This window comes from Elephantulus edwardii, unplaced genomic scaffold (assembly GCF_000299155.1).
Source record: "Elephantulus edwardii isolate Elephantulus edwardi_28Jun2011 unplaced genomic scaffold, EleEdw1.0 scaffold00022, whole genome shotgun sequence".
NCBI classification, from domain to species: Eukaryota; Metazoa; Chordata; class Mammalia; order Macroscelidea; family Macroscelididae; genus Elephantulus; species Elephantulus edwardii.
The window spans coordinates 8,009,180-8,032,858 of record NW_006399772.1 but is presented as its reverse complement, the minus strand read 5'-3'; the positions used below and the strand labels follow the sequence as shown (position 1 = coordinate 8,032,858).

General features: G+C 39.8%; 1 protein-coding gene across 1 annotated transcript in view; it reads left to right on the top strand.

Moving 5' to 3' along the window:
- The window catches only part of SRPK2 (SRSF protein kinase 2), a 131,811-nt gene that overhangs the window by 52,345 nt on the left and 55,787 nt on the right, over positions 1–23,679 (top strand). The window contains exon 2 of the mRNA XM_006882616.1: positions 18,773–18,924. Coding sequence (XP_006882678.1) covers positions 18,773–18,924 — 152 coding nt within the window. The remainder of the gene's footprint in view (positions 1–18,772; positions 18,925–23,679) is intronic.

Genomic DNA, 23,679 nt, shown 5'->3' with positions numbered 1-23,679 from the left:
CAGATGTTCAGGTTTGATATTTTCCTGGGCCGTCTCAATGCTTACACTGCGTAGCTGTCTTCTGGGTAGGCCAGACGGAGCACCTTGTATTATGATTACATGGGTAGTAACCTCAGCTCCTTCTTATGTTTTGAATTGGTATTCCACTTTTGTTAGGTGAGTCTTTTTATATCTAAGTCTTTTTTTTTTCTTTCTGAGTAGTTTACAAATAAGCTGTGTACAGAAAGACTGGGTTTCTTTTGACAGTGAGGGCTTTTCAGGGGCTATATGTATATTTACATAGGATATTTTTTATATAATGTATAACAAATTTATAATATAGAAATCTATTGATTTATATATTAGCAATAGATTTATGTAAATAAATTTTTACTTGTATGAAAGTTTATAGAGCAAATTAGTTTTGCATTCAGTTTCTTGACATTGTTTCATGACATAGGCTGCAGTTTCCTCCATGTAACAGCATCTTCCTGTCTCCTCCCTGGGCTTTCTGTCCTTCTGCTCCTCTCTTCAGGCCCTGCCTGCCTTCTGAGCTTTGTTTCGGGTCAAATGCTGCCCGTTGGTAGCTCCGGTATTTAATTGCTCTGAGGAGCTAGTTCAGCTTTATACTTGACAGTGGACAGCTTAGAAGATGCCTGTGGCATAGAAGCAGATTTTGAAAGCAAGAAACCCTGCTGGTGACTATAGTGATCTTCTTAGTTAGCTTTATTAAGTGTAATTTACGCAAGATAATACTCACTGATTTTAGGTATACATAGCAGTAAGTTGTGATAAATGCATACATGTATTTATCACCCTTACAGTTATGAGGCAACTTTTCATCAGCATGAGGATTCCCCTGGAGCCTTTCTTGTGGCGTTACCTCCGCCCCTCCTGGCCTCTAGCAGCCATTGGTTTGCTTTTCATTTCTATAACCAGATAAGCCAGTTAGCAGGCAGTCATTTCCAGCTCCCTTAGACACCATGTGCTGGGAAGTAGAACTGCACTCCATAGGTTTCCACAGCTGTGACCTTTTGGAAGTAGATCACCAAGCCTTTCTCCTGAGGTTCTGCTGTGTGAGTTCAGAATACCAACATTTAAGGGTTTGCACTGTTTCACTTTTTAAAAAATGTTTGTACTGCATTATATAGTAGTTGTTGGCTTCTTTCACATACGTACATTGTTTTGAGACTCAAAATGTCCTGTTTATTGTTTATTTTCTTGTTATTACTGAACAATATCCCGTTGTTTACTCACAGCCGGGTCTATCTTTTCCATAATGGTCTTGTGAAAATCTTTGAATTGACACATTATTTGAATAAATGATTTACTCTGAAATCTAAGGTGAAGAAACGGGTTCTGGTGGCTTAGTCTGTAGCACGTTCCACTAACTCAGAAGACTTCATTTCTCTGGGTGTTCGAATCCACCAGGAGCTCCGTGTGAGAGATGAGCAGTTTCCTCCCATTGTGATTTACAGCCTTGGAGTGCCAATGGAGGGCTGCTGTGAGTCAGAACCGACAGGACGACAGTGAGTGATCCAAACTGTACACAAAAACAATTTTCTTGTTAAACAGTACTCTAAACTTGGAAAAGGGACACCATGCTTCGAGGGCCCATGAAAAAGATAGATTGACACAGTGACTGCCGCAGTGGGCTCAAGTGTGTGAGCGGTGATGAGGATGGTACCAGATAGGACAGGGTTCAGGTCTGTTGTGAATAGGCCCACTATGAGTCATACTTGACAAGATGGCACCTAACAACAGCAACAAACACAATAATTACCTGAAAACCCAATATGATTTGTAAATTTTCACGCAATAAGTGCACCAGCTGAGTGACTTTAATGGCTCCAGTGGCAGAGTGTGTCGGATGTTGCGTGGCACCTCCCTGGTGGTTCATATCCACCAGCTGCTCTGCAAGAGGAAAATGGAGACTCTCCCCCTGTGCCGTTTACAGTGTCTGAAGACCTACTCCAGGGTTGGTTCTGATTCCACAACAGTGAGTTTAAGTTGAAAGCCAACAGAAAAATTTGACTCAAGGATACCTTTGTAATGAATGAAGTAGCTACACATGCTTGTAATATGTGTTCAAAAATGTGGCCTGCATCAGAATCTCCTAGGATCTTTATCAAGTATCCATATTCTTGCCTCCTACTGCATTTTAGAAGCACTCTGTGGTTGGGGAAATCTGAACACGTTATGTAGGCCATAGGTACTAGAGAGGGCTTATCTCACACCAATAATTGTGCTCCCTGTTTACTGCCGAATCCCATATTACTTGTCAGCCATGTCTAGCATAACTCCGTTCTCTCCACAAGGTCGGCTGACATGAAAGAGGTTTCAGACCCACTGGAAAGTTAGGTCTGGAAATACTCCACTGCTCCTAATGTAGTAGATGTGTGGTGGCGCAGACGTTGTTTCTGACTCTTCCTTTCTCTGAGTGACTTTGAGCAAGTTTTTTGCTCTCTATACTTCAATCTTCACATCTGTGAAGTGGAACAAATTAGGATCACAGTTATGTGACGATTAAGTTAATATGAGTAAAGCAATTAGAATATTGTTATCAGGTGCCATTGAGTCAGTGATCCTAGTGTCCCTGTGTGACAAAGCTGCCCCATAGCTTTTTGTCGGCTGCATTATATAAGCAGATCACAAGTCTTTTCCCCCACCAGATTCTCAGTTTGGTTGAGTCACCAATGATAAGTTTCTTTTTAATCTTTGTATATTTTTTCCCCCAGGCTGAGGTCCGTCCACATGTTTACCAGTTAGTTACCAGTCACCATTTTGTCATTCATGTTGTAGCATGTGTTGTTTTTGTTATTTTAAATAGAATATTGATATTTCATTGTGTGAATATACACATGTGATTTAGTCATCAGTTAGTGGACGTTTAGGTTGATTTTACTTTTTATCTAATATTGTCATGACTATTTGTGTCCAGGTTTTTGTATGAACTTCAGATGAATTTCTTTTCTTTATTTCTAAATATTTTGTTGTTCTTGATACTGTTGTAAGTGGAATTTTTTTTATGTTTCTGCTTTATTTGGCTCTTTTTGCCCCCATTGCATGCTATAGGTGTCCCATGATTATAATTTTTTATCAAGTCCTCTGGATGAGTACTCAGGTTTAATACATTTTATTTACAGATATTATCACACTTATCTTTAGGAGGAATGGCAATAGCTGTGCTAAGCCAGAGGCTATTTCGATAATTTGGAATTGGCTGTCAAATTTCAAATGTGTCCCCTATTTGTTCTTGTATTGCTTGCTTTAACATTTCTAATAGAAAATTACATAGAAAAATCTTCCCTAACTTTTCAGATTTAGCTACTTATTTAAAATAATTATTATGCTGAATGATTACCTAGGATAGTATTATCCAGTAGAACTTTTTGTATCGATGGAAATACTCTTTCTGCACTTCACACTTTAAAAACCATTAGCTGCTCATGGCTATTGATCACTTTATGTGAAACTGGAGTGACTGAAGTATATATTAGTAAATTTCATTCCCGTTAAATTTATTTGGCTAATGGCTACTCTATTATACAACACAGATCTGACAAGGAGTTTTATTTCTTTCTTCTCTTGAGTCTAAACTACTTTAGAGATTAGAAAGTTGACTTCCCCTGAATATTGTTGATTCATTTTATTTTTATGTTTGTAGATACTTTTAGATCAAGATATCTTGATGTGCAGTAGCCTTAACCAAAGTACTATCTTGCATTATTTCCTGAGTCTCATGAGGCAATCAATAGTGGTTTTTAGTGAGTGTCTTTACTTTATACACACACACACCGCCCCCCCAGAAGAAACAACAGAGAAACCCACACCCAAATTCATTACTGTCAGATGAACCCCAGAGGACAGATTAGAACTGCCCACAGGTTTCCATGGTTATAAACCTTGTACAGAAGCAAACTGCCACATCTTTCTCTGACCTGGAGCAGCTGGTGACTGCAGACCTCTCACTTTTTATGTTAGCACCTTCTCACTGAATCACTGCACCACCACACTCCTTTGTCTCTATAGGTTTTTTTAAAAAAAAAAATAATCATTTTTCATAGCACTGAGCTCTGGACCCACTTGCTTCAGATTTTTTTTTTTTAGGGTATTCAAATTTATTTTTAGAGCTTTTAGATCTTAAAACATAAAGATTTTTAATTTATGGTATCTTATAAGTATATCTCATCTTAACTCCTGGATTTATATGAGTTTTGTAAATGGAATCCTGATAGCATAATTCAGATTCATAAAGATCAAACATTAATCCTGGTGCATTAAGTATTTTATCCACTACCTAAAAAGTTGACAGTTCAAGTCCATCAGCTGCTCCTTGGCAGATAAAAATGAGGCAGTCTGATTTTGTAAAGATCTTCTATTTTAAACACTCTGTAGATACAGTTCTGTCCAAACTGTAGGGACATTGTGAGTTGCAGTTGAAATAATAGCAATATTTTTCTCTTTCTTCTCTCTTTTATTTTTAAAAAAACCCTCCAAAAAAAATCTATCTTTTGAAATCATGTGAGAGTGTGTGTGATGAGAGAGAGAGATTATATGAAGGAGTTTAAATGGAGTTTAAATGATCAGCTCTGGCTTTTGGACCAGACACTGCCCTTTCCCTTTTCCACTGTCTCTTCCCAAGTTTCTCCTTGGCGCTTTGACCTGGTTGGAAGGTTTCAGCTACTGGCTTTATGCTTGTCATTGACCTCTGCTTCTATTTGCATTTGAAACTGTGCATTTTTTTAATTTAATTTTTTTAGTGTAGATTTTTTTTTTACCAATCTACTCTGATTCTACACTACAAGATGGTCCCAGTTGTTCCTCAAACTCAGATGAGCTGCAATAGAGGTTATATTTCTCAAATCCTCTTTCTTATCCAGTTGTATAAATGTTTAAATGAATGAGAACTTTCTCATAACATCATCCAAAACCAAAACAAAAATCCCCACCAATCCCCTTGCAGTTGAGTCAGATGGCCTCTTAGAACACCTGTAGGACAGAATAGCATGATTGCTTCCTAGGGTTTCTGAGATTGTAAAATCTCTATTAGCCAGTCAGCTGCATCTTTCTTCTGTGGGTTAAAACCACCAGCCTTTCAATTAGCAGCCCAGCTCTTAACTCTGACTGCACCCTGAGGGCTCATTAACATTTCTCATACTGTCAGAATTCCAGGAGACACACCCATTTCTAGCAAATTAATTACTGAGGCTTGAATTAAACTTTTTAAATCATCTCTTCCCTAGTCTAATGTCTACATTTTCTTCAGTGATTTTCTTGTGTCTGGCTTTTATCCTACATTTCAACTTAGAACAAAAATCTTCACAGCTGAGCCAGTCATCATGATAAACTAAGATACTGTCGAGGTTATTAAGGATTTCCTTGTACTTAGATCCACAATCAGTGCTCCTGGAAGCAGCAAAATCAGGGTGTGAACTGGACAATCAAAGGATGTTTTGAAGTCCACAAAAAATTTCTTGAAATGTTAAAAAGCAAAGATAACACTTTGGAAGATTAAGATGAGCCTCACCTGAAGTTTGGTATTTTAAATTATCTAATATGCTGTGAAATCTGGATGATGGATGAATTAAAGAAAAAAAAAATTGATGCCTTTGGAGTGTGGTGTTCAAGAATACAGAATGTACCATGAAGAAGAAACAAATTTATTTTCAAGTACAACCAGCATGCTCTTTGGAAGTGAGTTTGATGAGATTCTGTATATCTTCTGGACATATTATTAAGAGGCACTGATCCGAGAAGGGCATCAGGAGTGGTCAAGTAGAGAACGGCCCCCCCCCCAAGATGGACTGACCCAATGGCTGCAGGGAGCTCACATCCCATAGCAGTTGTGGGGATGGGGCTGCACCTAAGAAATAGCTGAGATACTCTTCCACAATGTCTGTTGATTGTCTCAGGGATAGAGTGCAAACGGCTTGTTAGGTACTTTCAAGCTGCGCATGACTCACAGACAGCAACCCTGTGAACAGCAGATCTGAACTCTGTCCTGTCCTGCGTCATCCTTATCATCCCTGACAGATTTGAGCCTGTTGACGTGTACATTGTGTTGAATCACCTTGTTGAAGGTCTTCCTTTCTTTGACTGACCCTCCACCTTTCCAAGAATGAAGTCCCTTTCCTAAGGGAAAGCTTCTTTTAACAACCTGCCCACAATATGTGAAACAAAACTTTGCTATCATTGCCTCCAAGGAGCACTGTACTTTCCCTTAGAACTGTAGATTATTTCTCTCTGACCTGACCACACTGCCTCTTGTCTGTCTCAGCCATATCAGGCTATTTTAGGCCTTTCTGCTTTTGATAATACTGTTTTTTGTTTGGTTTTTTTTTCCCCTATAATTATATTTTATTAATTTTCATAAACATTTACAGAGATTTTGGGTTTCCATTCATTCATTGTTGCACTATTCTCTCTACCCTCCTCCCAGTTTGTTCTTGTCCAAATGCCACAGTGCTTGTCAAAGCCAGTTCTGATTAATCTTCTTTGTCAGTGTGTCCTTTGCCATTCCCTATCACTCCTCCCTGAGAGAGACTTCACCCTGAGTCATAAGGAAAAGGGGATGGTGTATTCTCTTAGCTACTTCCTGCTGAAAAGGGACGCTGTGGGTTTCAGGGTGAAGATCTTCTCTCACTACTCTAAAGGGCCCCTTTGGCAGTAGGAAACACATAGACTATTATGGAGATTGATTTTGGAATTTAGATGCACTCTTATTGATTGTGTTTGGCCGTACATGTTCATATCCTTGAAGATGTATCATGGGGGTGTTACAACCTAGAAGACACAAATTTGACTAACAAGTTATAAGTACATGAGTCCAAAAATTATGGAAAAGTAAAAGAAAAGATTCTTTCATTGTTTTACAAACCCTCCCCCAGGTCCCCTCCACCATGTAACCATTGCTCTAGACTCCTCTCATGACAGAAATACCTAATCACATATCTCTTTTAAACAGTTTTCTCCCTCCTCTGTTTCAGTGCAGTATACATTATTGAACCCATCTTACTCAGTCTCTCCCCAACCCCAAGGACAGTCCCATTCTACAACAGTGGCATCATGTAATATTTGTCCTTTTGTGACTGGGATATTTTACTCAGCATAATGTTCTCCAGAGTCAACCATTTTGAATAATATTGCATGAGTTCCTTGTTTTTTAATGCAGCATAGTATTCCATTGTGCGAATATACCACAGCTTCTCTAGCCATTCGTTTGTTGATGGTGATAATACTGTTTTGTGGGCCTTGGACCTCCTGCTCTCTGCCCCAGTGAAAAGCTCGGGTCCTAGGCTGCTTCCAGCCTACACTTGTTTCTGACCCAGCCCTTTTCCATTTGTCCTTTTGTGACTGTACTCTGAGCAGTTGATCACATTCCTGCCTTTTGCTGCTATTCACTTAATTAGAGGAGACATGATTTACCCCTGACAACTCAAACCTTGAAGAACTCTGTGGAGCATACTCTTCTTGTGACACACGTGAGGTTGCTTGGAGTCAAAGTTCACTAGAGGGTGGCTGGAAGGCCACTGTAAAGCACTCAGGAAGGAAGGGTTCCCTGGTGTGCTGGCACACTTCCAGATGATCACTTTCTGAGAATTTATGGACTCAAGCTGTCATTTTTCTATTCTTTACATGCCACTCAGTTTCCTTTCTCCACTTCACTAGTAATAACACTTTTTGCCACTTATCACAAATTTTTTATAAAATGTTAATAGGACTGATAAAAGAAAAATGTAGGCCTGGCATGCATGCATGTATGTATGTTGGTGGTGACCAAGCAAGGAAACATACACAGTAGTAACTCCTTTATCATCTTAAGATGTAGATTATTTGGCATTCAAATTTTATTTACTTACATCTTTGTTAACTGTCTCTCCATCCCACCCCCACCGCTCCCCCCGTACACTTTATATATTAGAACAATTTTAGCTTTACAGAAAAGTTGAGCAAGAGTAAATGGAGTTTCTATATGTCCTCTCGGGCTTGAACCGGTTCCTTCTGTTTTGACCTCGTACTGAGAATATCCCCTCTCCATGCTAACCATTGCATTCGAACCAATGTTTTAGAAGCCTAATCACCTAGGGATTTATAAGAAGCAACTGAGGCTCTTGTTCAAAAAGTCTGATGAAGGGTGGCTAGGATGGAAAAGCAAATTCAGAGCAGGGGCCAAAACTCTGTGGACTGGTTTGAATCCCTGATGACCACACCTACCTTTACGCCCTTTCTCTTATTAACAGCCTGTATTGATGAGGTGCACTTGTTACAATGAAAGCAGGTGTCTACTGGGACTACTCTGCTTGATGTTGATAGAACTACTCTCAGCTTCTTGCAGTTCATTGATAGTGTACACTTAATAAGCAGGTTACAAGGTGAGTGTTTGCTTTCTTTCAGACTAGACAAAGCATGTCTCTTTTACTGCTGCTTCTGTGATCAGCCAGGGAAAACTCACCTGATTAAGTCAGGCCCACTGAACTATGTTCTCTTTCTCCATATATGAGAGCATAATTCTGAGAACAGTATCATCTGTTTTATCATATCCACAGGGTCCACCCATATTCAGAATTGGGAAAGCATCATGTAGGACTGAGGTCCATTAGGGCTCTTTTTAGAATCCTGCCTGCCGTTCTAGACATTGCATGTTTAGGTTTAATTATTAAAGACTTTGGATTGTATCAGGACTATATGATGTTATTATGGCATTCCTCAGCTGTGTGACTTTGCCCAGTATTAAAAGCTCCTTTAGATAAGTGACTTTGAGACAAAGTGTGTATTGATTGGTTTTTGTCTTTAAATTGAAATGCTTCATTGTATCTTTTTCAGACTGACAGTTACCACTGAGAGAGTGTGCTTGAAGAGAGAGGGAAAAAGGGTTAGAAGAGAGTTTTAGACTCTGGGGGTGGGTATATGGAAGAAAGGAAGGAAAATTTTGTTTTAGGGAAAACTCCTTTAAATAATCCCTAAGGATCCATTTGAAGCTCCTTTTTTTTTAAAAAAAATTACTTTGGTTAAAGACTAATTGAATTACATTTTTGAGGTCTGACAATTGCCATGAAGCCTCACAACAAAGAGGAAGACAACTTCTATTTCTGCCAAATATATGCATTTCCTGTCATTTTCTCTGCTTAAAAAAGTGAAGGAGCAACTGGAAGAACATGGGAACTCTCAACTGGTTGTCATGGTGATTTCAGGCAGATGATGTGTGCATTGTGCTGAAACTGTTCCCCTTTTGCCTTGTTTGATAACAGAATGTGCATTTGTGAAATGAGGGGCTTTGGTGAGGTAGTCCATAATGAGTTGTGCTGCTACCTCTGCTTGTCTGGTCGTTTGAACCCACCAATGGTTTTATTTGAGAAAGTGGGGTATTTTCCTCCTCTGGAATTTTTATTGCATCAGGAGCCCAGTGGAGAAGGGTGAGGACAGACTTTATGCCAGTGAGTGAGTATCTGTGTGAGAAATAGATTATTAAATAAGCAAACCAACCCCCAGATTCGTTGCTGTTGAGTCAGACCTCCTGCGGCAGGTTTTTATAGGCTGTAAATTGCAAGCGTGGAGATTGCCCATCTCTCTCCTGAGGAGCAGGACATTTGGACATTTGCTGCTTAGCATAGTTCTAAAAACTACCAATTATCTTTTTTTTTCTTTTTTCTATAATTATATTTTATTAATTTTCATAAACATTTACAGAGATTTTGGGTTTCCATTCATTCATTGTTGCACTATTCTCTCTACCCTCCTCCCAGTTTGTTCTTGTCCAAATGCCACAGTGCTTGTCAAAGCCAGTTCTGATTAATCTTCTTTGTCAGTGTGTCCTTTGCCATTCCCTATCACTCGTCCCTGAGAGAGACTTCACCCTGATTCATAAGGAAAAGGGGATGGTGTATTCTCTTAGCTACTTCCTGCTGAAAAGGGACGCTGTGGGTTTCAGGGTGAAGATCTTCTCTCACTACTCTAAAGGGCCCCTTTGGCAGTAGGAAACACATAGACTATTATGGAGATTGATTTTGGAATTCAGATGCACTCTTATTGATTGTGTTTGGCCGTACATGTTCATATCCTTGAAGATGTATCATGGGGGTGTTGCAACCTAGAAGACACAAATTTGACTAACAAGTTATAAGTACATGAGTCAAAAATTATGGAAAAGTAAAAGAAAAGATTCTTTCATTGTTTTACAAACCCTCCCCCAGGTCCCCTCCACCATGTAGCCCTCGCTCTGGTCTCCTGTGATGACAGAAATACCTAGTTATATATCTGTTTTAAACAGTTTTCTCCCTCCTCTGTTTCAGTGCAGTATACATTATTGAACTCATCTTACTCAGTCTCTCCCCAACCCCAAGGACAGTCCCATTCTACAACAGTGGCATCATGTAATATTTGTCCTTTTGTGACTGGGATATTTTACTCAGCATAATGTTCTCCAGAGTCAACCATTTTGAATAATATTGCATGAGTTCCTTGTTTTTTAATGCAGCATAGTATTCCATTGTGCGAATATACCACAGCTTCTCTAGCCATTCGTTTGATTGGCACTTAGGTTGTTTCCAACTCCTTGCTATTGTGAACAAAGCTGCAATAAACATTGGTGTGCATATATCTGCTTGGATGTCAGCTATAAAAACTACCAGTTATCTAACATGTATCAGTATTTTTATTGCTGAATTAGTATTTTCTATTGGAAATGCTCTTTAATTAATCATCTATTGATGGATATTTGGGTTTTTTAGTTATTGACTATTTTGCATTATACTGCTATGTATATTCTTAATATAGTTTCTGTATGACTGTAGTTTTCAATTCTCTGTCCCTACTTGGGGTGAACTGCTGATTCCCACGGAGATTCTATGTGAGGAGCTGCCAAACTCTTCGAGGTTGCTCTGCCATTTTACATTACCATCAGCATGCACAGGCGCTCTCGTGTCTCTGTCCTTGTCAACACAGCATTGTCTGGTTTTGGGTTTGTGGTATTTTTTTTCTTTCTTTTTTTTTTGTTAAAAAAGCTTAGTGGGTGTGAAAATCTTGTTGGAGTTTTGATTCTCATTTCCATAATGATTAATGTGGTTGGCTGGGTTTTTTTTTTTTAGTGGTTATTGTCATTTATGTATCATCTTTTATGAAATATGTATTTACTTCTTTGGTTCACATTTTGACTGAGCTGTTTTTATTTTAGCCTTTTAAGAGTTTGTTATACTGAATGCATGTCTCTCAAATGATTTGCAAATATTTTCTGCCATTATTTGGTAGAACTAATAGATTTTATGGGAGAGAGAGTAGCACTTGAGGCTGATATCTTTTTTTAAACTAGATTTTGGATGTATTCCAACTGTTGAAAACACCAGGACATGACACCAGGTCATTTGCTGTTACCAGGAAATGATAGGTGTATATATTATTCTTTATGTATTTTGACGCAAAAAGTTTCTAATTAATTTTCATTTTATTCTTTGGTTGTTTATACATTTGGTGTCATCACCCAACCCCACCCCTTCTGAGTTTCATAGTTTAATATTTTCATTTAGACTCTTGGTTCATTTTGGTTTAGTTTGTATGTGTGCATGGGGTAGAGAAGGCAGCTCTGCCAGCCTGGTCTGTGGGCAGTTGTGCTACCAACCCAGAGGCAGCAGCTTAATATCTGTTTAAATCTATCAGAGCTCCTGAGAGAAAGGTGAGTCGTTTTCTCTTGTGTGATTTGCAGCCTCTGTATGAGTGATGAGATGGGGGACGACTTAATTACACTATGACTTTTTGAAACTAGTGTTCTTTTTTTCATTCACTTGTCTTGACACCCTTGTTGAAAAAGTTTGTATAGCTCATGCCTGTTGTCCCCGTTACATCTCATATACTTAGGTGCCATTGAGTCACTTGTGACACATAACAACCCTGTGTACAACAGCCCTAAACCGTGCTCTATCCTGTGCCAGTCTCCCTGTCTCCGACACACCCACCCTGATTAGTCATTCTAGGAGTCCATCTCATCGATGTTCTCCTTCTCTTTTTCCACCCTTCCATCCTTCCAAAGCATGATGTCCCTCTTTAAGGACTGGTCTCTCCTTGCAACATGCTCAAAGTATCTCAGACGAAGCCTCAGAATCCTTGCCACCCTCTCTAGGACAAAGCTGTTTGTTCTGGCAGTCCATGGTATATTCAACATTCTTCTCCAGCACCACAGCTCAAAGGCATCAGTTATCTTTCTATCATCCTTAGTCACTCTTCAGCTCTCTGATGTATAGTAAGTAATTGTGAAGACTATGGCCTGTATCAGGTGCACCTTAGGCTCCAGACTGACGTTGTTGCTTTTCAGTGCGCTAGAGATGTCCCTGACAGCAAATTTTCCCAATGTATTTTATCTTTTAATTTCCTTGCTGCTGGTACCAAGAGTGTTGATTGTAGACTCAAGCAAACTGAAGCTGTCAGCAGTCTGAATCTCTTCATTATCATCATGATGCTGCCATTCGGTCCAGTGGTTAGAATCTTTGTTTCCTTGATGTTGAACTTCAATCTGTATTGAAGGCTGCAGTCTTCTGTAGCAAGCACTTCAGGTCCTCCTCAGTTTTCAGCAAGCAGGGTTGTGTCATCTGCATAACGCAGATTGTGGATGAGTCTACCTCCAGTCCTGATGCCACACTTGCTTATATATGGTCTTCGTTAGGACTGAAGGATGTTGTTTTACTATTTGATCAGTTGATATATGAACATATACCTGTCACCTGACATACTTGATATACATTCAGAAATTAGCTTAAAAGGTTCCAGCCTTAACTGTTTTCTTTGGCCTGTAAAATTGATCCTCTGAGACATTTACCAGACTTTTCATTCCTGATGGGCAGTAACAGAGATTAATAGGATGTGTCAGAATCCAGTGGATGGGTGAGGTGTGTTGGAGATTATGAGATTGGCGCAAGGTTCAGAGCCATTGTTCATAAGGTCATAAGTTGACTCAACAGTGCATAACAAAAATTGCTGTAAAACTGTATAATGAATTGATGTGGTGATAATTTGTGTGAAGCAAGACATTAGGCGAAGATGTAAAAAAAATAATAATCACTCATAATCGTGCTTCTCTGAAAATGAGAGTCAGCTGGCCCTCTGGTGAATTTTATGAAGGATTTAGAGTCATGCTTTTGAGCAGATACATAAAAATAGGTCACATTTGAATTGAAAATGTTCTGGTAGTAACATTTTTTAAAATTGGGTGAAGTAAATTTTAGTAATAAATTTTAATGAATAAAATACTATATTTTTATCATGTATTAATTATGAAAATTATTAACAAGGAGGAGGGATATCTGGAGATTGCAGAGCTTTGTGGGCAGAGTAAAGGAGTGAAGGAATTAGCACAGATCCAGTGGGGAGAGGTGGAGTCATGGTGGGCATGGATCAGTGGTGATTAATTTAAAAACACAGTGTATGGGAACGATAAGTGAAACCCAGTGTGAATGGAGAAATGAATGAAACACAAAGTATATAAACGAAACACAGTGTATACTTTTGTATGCAAACCAACATATAATAACATTTTTAGAAATTGTATATCTGTTTTTCATACTAAGTTTTAGACATCTAATATACAATTTACTCTGGCAACACATCTCAATTTAGTCCTTTCTCAGATATTTGTTATTCACCACAGTGTGGAAACCATATTGGAGAGCACACTTCTAGATGTTAAAGACAATACTGAACTCAAATTCATTCCAGCAAGTAAGAACCACCAGCTCATCGCTGACCTCTCAGGGTGTTCCAAGCCCATAAATGGCACAGGAGTTTGCATCTTTTCCAGTTGAGCAGTTGTGGACTGGAACTGCATCCTGAGGCATTTGCGTTAGCAATACCCCTCACTCCCTGAGGACAGCCAGTTGAAATACTTCATCAACATTATTGAATGTTTCTATACTTCAAGTTACCCTGACTGATGCTCACTTGGGAGACTAGGCATTTGGGTGATTTTCTGCTTACATACTCAACATGGCATCCCTGACAGCACAAAAAGTGCTAGTATGAGTGTTTAGCAAAAGATGTGAATAGCTCCCCAAGTGGGTGGAGAATGAATGAGACACAAATATTTATGTTATGATGACAGTGTCTGAATCTCTAAAGTAAAAATGGACCCATAAATATTAGTCTCTTCTACCTTTCAACAAATACAACTTCCTGTCTTCTCTTTTAAGCTCATGCTGTGTATCAGAAACACTGCTCATGCAGTGACTCGCCCCTGGGGATGATTTGCTCCCCAGAGGAAATTGTCAACTTCTGAAGACCCTTTAGTTTGATGGACCCGACTGGGAATGCTGCTGGCATCTAGTGAGTAGAAGCCAGAGATGCATCTAAACGTCTTATAATGCACGCACACAAAAAAGTCCACAAAGAATTATCTGGCCTAAAGTGTCAATAGTACTAAGGTTGGGAAACTTGTCTTAGTAGAATAATATTTATTTTCTTTCCATTAATGCCTGTAGTGGATGCAATGCAATTTTTTTAATCTACTCAGGTTTTATTATATAAGATTCCTAAATTATAATGAAACAGACTTTCAAAATGTTTGTGATTGGACAGGTTTGTCCTATAGGAAGATTATGTCTTAACTTTTCAAGAGTCGTTCTTCATATTTCCTCCCCCCCACCCCTCAACAATATTGTCCAACTTTTCTGTCACTCTTGGGAAGTAGGCATCTGTTCTTTTTCCTGTTCTGCCTGCTTTTCTTCAGTACCCTCTATCACTTTGGTCTGAGGTCACTCAGCTTTAACTAACGGCAGATCTATTGAAATGAAAATGAGCATTTGCAACACTGCCAGAAGGCCAGAAACGATTACTGTAGTACCATAAGGTCTGTCGGAATTTTTGGATGCATTTTGGAAATTATGTGGGTGTTTGGTTGTGATTATTCCCTTTTAGTATTCCACCATGAGGAAAGGTTAACTCAGACTTTTATCACCACCACGCTTCTGCTGTCTGTCACTCAGGGAGCTGCAGCTTTGAGTGTTCGTCAATTCTGGCAAGTAGAAACCAATAGAGGTTCTTTTCAGCTTATAAACATTCTTTTCCTGTCTTGCTAAAAGCAGTCATCAATGCCAGCCTTTGCCTTTAAGGTTTGCCTGTAACATATGGGATCAGGGAGCTCTGGTGGCCTAGTGGTCCTGCAGTCTTAAAGGAATGCAGTTCAAATCCAGCAGCTGCTCTGTGAGAAAAGTATGAACATTCTCCTCCTGTGTAATTTTCTGCCTCAGAAACCCCTCTGGAGTGTATACAGCAACAACTGAACATGATCAGCTCTGAGATGCACAGCAAATGATTGAAAAGACCATGACCTGAATCAGGCACACTTTAGTCTTCATACTAACATCATTGTCAGAGAAAGATCCCTGACAGCGGATTTGCCCAGTGCAAATATCCTCTGTTCTCCTGACTGCTAGTACAGAGAGTGTTGATTGGGGATGCATCTGAGAGCTTGACAATAAATACATAGGATGACAGAAGCAGAATTGATGCTTTTGAGCTGTACTGCTGCAGAATAATACTGAATATCCCGTGGACTGCCAAAAGAAGAGATTCATCTTGAAAAAGTACAGCTAGATGCTCCCTGGAGGTAAGGATGATGAAGCTTCATCTCACATTCACGGATAGACCGTGGAAGAGAGGAAGATCCTTAACAAGATAGACTGACACACTGATAGCAATAATGGGCTCAAATGTGTCCGAGATGATGAGGATCCACAGGGTAGCATAGGGTTCGGATCAGTTGTTCATAGTATTGCTGTGAATTGGACAGTGCCTAACAACAACAAGGGTATGTGGTCACCACCTTTTCCACGTGCCCTCTGACATTTTCCCCTGCATACTGCTTTCATCTCTTTTATTACTGTGACAGCTTGAATTTTTTTTATGCAAGGCACATTTCCGTTGTGGCTCACTTTTACACTAATGGTAGTGTATTGAAAGCCTTTGACGATAAATAAGGAAGACAGAAGAAGAATCTATGCCTTTGAATCTTGGTGTTAGTGAAGGGTATTGAGAATCCCATGGACTGCCAAAAGAACAGATTAATCTGTCTTCAGTGAAGCACAACCAGAGTACTCCTTAAATGCAAGCATGGGGAAACGACATCTCACAAACCTGGGGCATATTTTCAGGAGGAATTGGTCCTTGGAGAGAGGCATCACTCCAGGAAAGGTAGGAAGTTGGTAGACGAGAGGAAGAACTTCAACAGAATGAACTGATGCAGTGAGCACCACAGTGAGCATGAGCATGGCAGGTTGTCAGGATGGTACAAGATAGCGCAATGGCCAGAGCTGCTGTTCAGAGGGTCCCTATGAGTTATAGTTGATGGCATCCAATGACAACAATTTAAAGACTACATGGCACATCCAGAATTGGCAGGGATGTAGAAGTCCAGCTTGGAAAAGGGCATAGCTGTGGCAGTTTCCCTGGTCATATTGCTGAGGAGAAGCTCTGTTCATTTGGGGACAGCAGCCTTCTGAAGAGTTCAGAGAGCAAGCCTAAGAGCTGGCTACTTGCTCTCTGCCTTACCAGGTGAGGTGAGACAGAATCTGGAGTCAGTCTTTTATAATGTAGAGATTAGTAGTGTGACCAGAAAAGTCGAGATGCTGTTAAATGGAGAGAATGCACCCACGATGGACTGAAGAGTGAATTCAGTTTTTTATCCAACTAGAGCTGTTTGAATTCTCCTTACTCCCCACATTCCTGCTCCTAGATCCTCTGCCCTCGCCCTAATGAAAGTGACTCTGGGGAGCACTCCCTTTCACTCAGAGGGAGCTCTAATAGCGTAGTCTGTAGGGAACCTCTGGTGGTTTGAATCCACCAGGAACTTGGGAGAAAGATGAGCAGTCTCTTCCATGTGATTTACATTTTCTGAAGACCCGCTGGAGGGTCAGCTCTGAGTTACAATTTGCAGGCAGTGAGTGAGCACACATTTCACCGATGCACCTGTGGTCAGGTCAGAAAGAGCTTTGATGGTCTCTGTGTCAGGACAGTTACAGGAGAGATGAGTTTCTAACATCTAGGTTTGAAACGTTAGAGCAAAATTTCTCAGTTCAAAACTGTTGGGGCAACCCTCAGAAACAGAGTTCAGTACTACCGCAAGGGGAACTTTGATTTTCGAGAGCCCCATTACAAATGCAGATGTATTATGTATTGTATTTGGGGGAGGGGGTTTATAGGGAGAACACTTTAAATGTCTTATGTATATTTTTATAGTTATTTGAAGGAAGCGGAATGATTTGTAAGATCTCAAAGCAGGACTTTTTAGCAAGCAAATTCTTTTTGTAATGAGGTGACATAATTGTGTGTTTTTTCTACTCAATTAAAAAAAAAATTCCAAAACAACCTGTTTCTCACTTAACACGCTTAGATTCTAAAGACCAGGCCTTAATGCCAGAATTGCCATTATGTCAAAATGAGGATGATCACATCAGAACACAAAATAAGAGATAGCCACATCATTATGTAACTACTGAAGGGTTGACACACCGTGCACATAACCTTCACCTTCACTTCACAGGATTACTCTTGCTGTGCACCTTCGTATTCCATATTTAGTGACATTAATATGCCATACATCATTATGTAACAGCCAGACCACTGAAGACTTGATACACCCTGCACATAATCTTAACTTTCACTTCACAGATTACTCTTGCCATGTACTTTGGTATTCTTTTTTTTTTTATTAAATTTTATTAATTTTAATGAACATTTACAGAGATTTTGGGTTTCCATTCATTCATTGTTGCACTATTTTCTCTTCCCTCCTCCCCAGTTCGTTCCTCTTTTTCCCCCCTTGAAAGTCTGTTTTAATTGTCCCATTGCCACAGTGCTTGTCAAAGCCAGTTCTGATTAATCTCCTTTGTCAGTGTGTCCTTTGCCATTCCCTAGCTCTCCTCCCTGAGAGAGACTTCACCCTGATTCATAAGGAAAAGGGGATGGCATATTCTCTTAGCTACTTCCTGCTGAAAAGGGATGCTGTAGGTTTCAGGGTGAAGATCTTCTCCCACTACTCTAAAGGGGCACTTCAGTATTAAGTAACTAACTCATTAAACATTTTAGAGATTATTAGAAGAAAGCATTGAAAGCCTTTCAAACCCACTGAGATTTTGTATTTGACTGTCAACCATTTCTTTCTAGTATTGGATAGTGTCCTAGATATGCAATCTTATGTTGTTCTGTGCTGTAGAATTGACACATAGCTGGCCCTCCAGTGGATTTTCAGAGGCAATTAATTGAATGGGAAGAGATTTCCTATGGAGCAGCTAGTGAATTTGAACCATGTTCCTTTGGGTTAGTAGTGCAACTCCTTACCACCAGAGCTCCCATTATTTCTGCCCTTTTTTTTTGAGCTTGATAAGGAAATCTTACTGAAACCTGCATTTAATGATAAAAGTAATTGTAGTTCAACTACTAAGTATATCAATTCTCTTGTTATGAGTTATTTTGAGTAACTAGCTTTTCTATATCTGTGGAAAAAGATTCTGATCTTCAAATAAAGGTAACCAAGGTCCTTTATTATTTGAAGAGCTGCTTACTCTTGACTACTTAACTTTGTGATTCTTTCTAAATAATACGACTGAGCATCAAGTTCTGTGCCTTCATTTCACTTCTATTTTGTAACGTTGACAGTACATAAATACTGAAACCTAGTGAAAAAAAAAGCCTTAAAAATGCTTTGGGTAATGGAGAAGTTTAAAGTATGACAGGTTTTATTTTAAAGACATTTTCAATGTGTCCATAATGTAAGATTTATTACGAATTGAAATTTTTTCCCCCCCCACTATTTCAGGCCAGAGCCTCAACAGAAAGCTCCCTTAGTTCCTCCTCCACCACCACCGCCACCGCCACCACCGCTGCCAGACCCCACTCCCCCAGAGCCGGAGGAGGAGATCCTGGGCTCCGATGATGAAGAGCAAGAGGACCCTGCGGACTACTGCAAAGGTTGGGGGGAGGAAACAGTTGGAGTTAATTATATAAGCTGTTTGGTCTTTAGTAAATTAGCCTCCATGTGCCAGTATCAGTTAAAATGTTTAGACCAGCTAATAATAGAATGTTGCCAGAAACTGAGACAGACAGACAAGAGTTAGAAAAATAGAAGAGATAGAAATTATACACACATTTACATCCATACTCGAGGCATTTTTAAAAGGATTTAAACCTGTTGATTGAATTAAATATATCATAAAAAAAGACAATTAAAGATAAAACATAATAAGCTGTTTAAGAAGAGCACAGGGAATAGAAGGTACCAGGCTCTTGAGAGGAGCTAATTATAACTGTGGTACAATGTGTTTGGCTTTAAGTTTTCTTGATGCTAGAGCTGAAAGGGAAGCATTCCTTTCTCTGAATAGCATTGAATTACATAGTGTTCATTGTGGAAAGAAAGTGTGCACATTTGTTTACAGAGACAGACGTTTTCCTGGGATTGTACTCCCCCAGTAGGACCTTCTGTGGGTCCTGCCATTGTGTGACATAGTAGATTATGTGTTTGGCTATGATCTCACAGAAGACATAGAAACTATTCAAATGGAATGTTTTTGTATTGGTGCTTTGTAGAGTCCAAGAGCGTGCATTTAGTGTTAACTCCTCAAGTGTAGGCTTGTTGTGTGAGGATTGTTGAGAACAGTGTGGTCCAGACAGCAGACTTGAACTTGTTGTTGTTAGTTGCCCTTGAGTTGCTGCAAGCTCATGGTGACCCTGTTGTGCAGAGTAGAACTTCTTCATAGGCTTTTCAAGGATGTGATCTTAAGAGAGCAGATTGCCTGTTTTAGGATGTAAATTATTAAATACGTACTTGCTTCTGTAACAGCGTAGTAATTAAATCATCTATCTAACGGCTGTAGATCATTTATATGTTGGTTAAGGAGCATAATATCTACCAGATAAGAGATCAAGAAAGTATTCTGCTTTGAAAGTTAGAGTACCTTTTATTTTAATCTAGCGGTGAGAACTGACACAGTCTCAGTATTTTCGTTTGAAAAGGGTACAGTGATCTCTTCAGCATTTGTGTGAGCAGCGGTCTGCACTGCTGGAAGGGAAAACGGGGCGGGGGCGGGGATGCATTCGGTTTGGAAAGGTGAAAGAAGATGTGCTTCATCCTGCCTTTCCTCCTGTGTTCTTCAGCTTGGAATTACTGAAGAGAATATGTTAAAGCACTGTCTGTTTGCTTTGCTCTGAGGCCAGAACATCAAGTCTCTTATATTCTCAAAATATGAGAATTTAAGGATAATATTCAAAAGCTTTTCTCTTCGATCAGTAGATTCCACCATTACGGGATCGGAAGCATCTACCTCCCACCTGGCTCTCTGGGAATATAGGTCAGGACATATAACCAGTGCATTAATTTCTTTAACACGTTTGAAACCAGCACAGTAAGCACTCCAACACCAAATGTGAGCCGTGAATAAGAGAGTTCAGAGTCAGGGTTGATTCTAGGTAATCTTTACTGAACCCTGAACCCAGCATAGAACATTAAAGACAGCCTCATAATGGTATATTATAGATGGTATGGTTCTCATTCTTACTTATCACATTTTTACCCATAAATTTTGTAAACAGTTTACACTGATAGTCAATGAAACATGTTTCAGATATCTTATTTTGTAAAATTTGTGGTGTACATCCTATCAGTCCATCTCAGAGGAAAGGATATTAAGTGGGTTCAAAGAGTTAAAGAAATTGATTGGTTAAATCCAGGAAAAGAGCAGTGGCCTTGATACCCTCCCATATCCCTAACTACAGCTATGGAAAGTGCAGCCAGAGTGCTCCTTAAAGCAAAGATGGAAAAGCTTCTCTCCTACTTTGGATATGTTGCTAGGAGAGGCTATTCCTTGGAGAGGGACATTATGCTTGGAAAGATAGAAAGTTAGCAAAAGAGAGGAAGATCCCTAATGAAAGAAATTGACACAGTGACCCCAGCAAAGAACTCAAGTATTTAATGTTATATAAAGGAGGGAATTGCACCCCTTTCTTTTGAATGAACCTCAAGAGAGGTACAGAAAGAAAGATCTACTCATCAGTTTAATCCAGTATCTGCTGAAGAATGTTTTTACATTTGTAATTCCATTTGCTGACACTGAGACAGGTTTCCATTTTCCTCCATACAAGTACTTACTTGAACAACTTCTCTATATGTAATGAGTCATCTTCACAGCCACTGCTGTTCTTATATCCTGTTCCCTTCCCTCCTCACCTACCTTGTGCTACAACATCCATTGTCTCTTAATTTCTCCTTATTTATGGCTTTTAGAATGAATTAATTAGGAAGAGAAAAGGGGAAGGATGGTTCTCACAGTCTACCAATAGCACTTGCTATATAGAACCCAGAACACTTGATTGTGATTATGAGAAACCTATGCTTGGACCAGGAGGCCATCGTCAGAACAAGGAAACACTGCGTGGTTCAAAATTGGAAAGAGTGTGCACCAAGGATGTGTCCTATCTTCATAACTTTCAATATTTTCGTGGAACAGATTATCCAGAAGGCTGGACTCTATGAGGAGAAACATGGCATCAGGATTGGAGGTAGACTCATCAGCAATCTGCATTATGCAGATGACACAACCCTGCTTGCTGAAACTGAGGAGGACCTGAAGGGCTTGCCACAGAGGATCAAGGACCACAGCCTTCAATATGGATTGAAACTCAACATCAAGAAAACAAAGATTCTCACCATGGGGCCGATTGGCAGCATCATGATAAGATGGTGAAGAGATTCACCATAACAGCTTCAGTTTGCTTGTTATAGATTCATCTATAACAGTTTTAGTTTGCTTAGATCTACAGTCATCATTCTTGGTACCAGCAGCCAGGAAATTTTCTAGACAAATTGCATTGGAAAAGTTTATTGTCAGAGACCTCTACAAAGTACTGAAGAACAGGGATGTCAGTCTGGAGACTGTGGTGCACCTGATACAGGCCATGGTCTTTGCAATTACTTGGTATGCATCAGAAAGCTGGATAATGACTAAGAATGATAAAAGGAGAATTGATGCCTTTGAGCTGTGGTGCTAGAGGAGTATTGAATATACCATGGATGGCTAGGAGAACAAACATACTGGAGAGGGTGAAGCCAGGCTGCTCCTTGGAGGCAAGGATTCTGAAGCTACATCTGACGTAACTTTGGGCATGTTGTAAGGAGAGATCAGTGCTTGGAGAGGGGCATCATGTTTGGGAAAGTGTAGAGACAGTTCAGGAGAGGAAGACCCAGGATGAGATGGGTTGATTTATTAGTGTCTGGGGAAATGAGAGTAGGTGTGTTAGAGACAGCAAGATTGGCACAGGATAGATCAGGGTTTAAGGCTGTTGTACATGGGGTCGTTATGAGTCTCAAGTGACTTGACATAAAACAACAATAATAACAATATAGACTCATGTGACTTTCTAAGAGTCAGAGTAGAAGTGATTTTTTTTTAAGGGAAAAACATTTCATTAACCCACCTCCATGCAATTAACATAGCCTTACACCACATCAATGATGGGAGCAGCTCCAGTCCTGGTTTTTTGCAGCATTTCCTCTTGTCTGCTCATTGGCCCAGGTCCATCATTTGTCAAGGTTAACAGATGGGCAGAAGCTCTGATTCCTCTTCAGGTGGAAACATCTCATACCAGCCTTTCCAAAATAACCTGGATGGTATTTGTCAACGTTGATCCTGTGGTGATGCAAGCCCCCAGCGTTACCTCGACCTCCAGGGTGCTTCCCATGCTTCCCAATGGGCCGTGGCTCACGTGGCCCCTAAGTTTCCGGGTCTTCCTCGTCTTGGCTGCATTTTGGTTTCCTACACGAAAAAGAGAGTTTTTTGTTTTTCGTTTTTTGTTGTTGTTGTTTTTTTAAGTTGACCACCGGGCTTTTGCCAGAGATACTGTAGGTTTATGCACATCTCTTGCCTTTTGGTTAGCAGCTGTGGGTGTTGGCGATTTGCACCACTCAAATTCCCTTACAAACTAGAAGTGTGTTTTGCTTAGTCTGGTGAATAAGCGCTGGGGTAATGTATGCCACCTTAAAATGTGAGCCCTGAAGTAATGCATGCTCATCTTAAAAAATTACTTTGTGTCTGGAAAACCTCTTCCTGTGGGAACACTTTAGTGTTCGATGCAAGGTTTTGAAAGTATGACCTTTGTACCATCGGTGTCAGAACTACTAGGGGTGACCAGTACATTAATCACCTGATAAGCTCTCCCGAGTTTGGCTTCTTAAAAGTAAGAGCCAGACCTCTGCATTGAACACATTTGTCACGTGGTTTTTCTTGACATGGTGTATGAGGTCTGCTCAGCTAAGGCTTATACAATTCCTTTAAATGTGTTAAAGCCACAAGTAAGTGAAGTAAGTCTTTATACTGTTTGTGACTTTGAACCCCTCTGTTCCAGCGTTATTCCAGAACTGCATAGCACACGTCTGCTGTGGTGGCCATGTAAATGCCTCCTCAGGGCACTTGTAGCTCCTGAATAATTTGCATAAGTTAGCCTCTTGCAGTTCCATCTCTCTTGTATTTTTTAATGCAGGCATGAGTTCCACCGCAGTCATGGTCTTAGTTGGTACTAAAATGCCTATGTCATTTCCTTTGAAATTGTCTCTGAACCTCTGATCACGAAAAGAGGTGCTTGTAGGAGGTTCAGTTTAGTCTGCAAGTATTACCTGCAGGATAGATAGGAAGAAAAGTTTGTACAATAAGTAAGTGAAAAAAAAAAAAGTAAGTC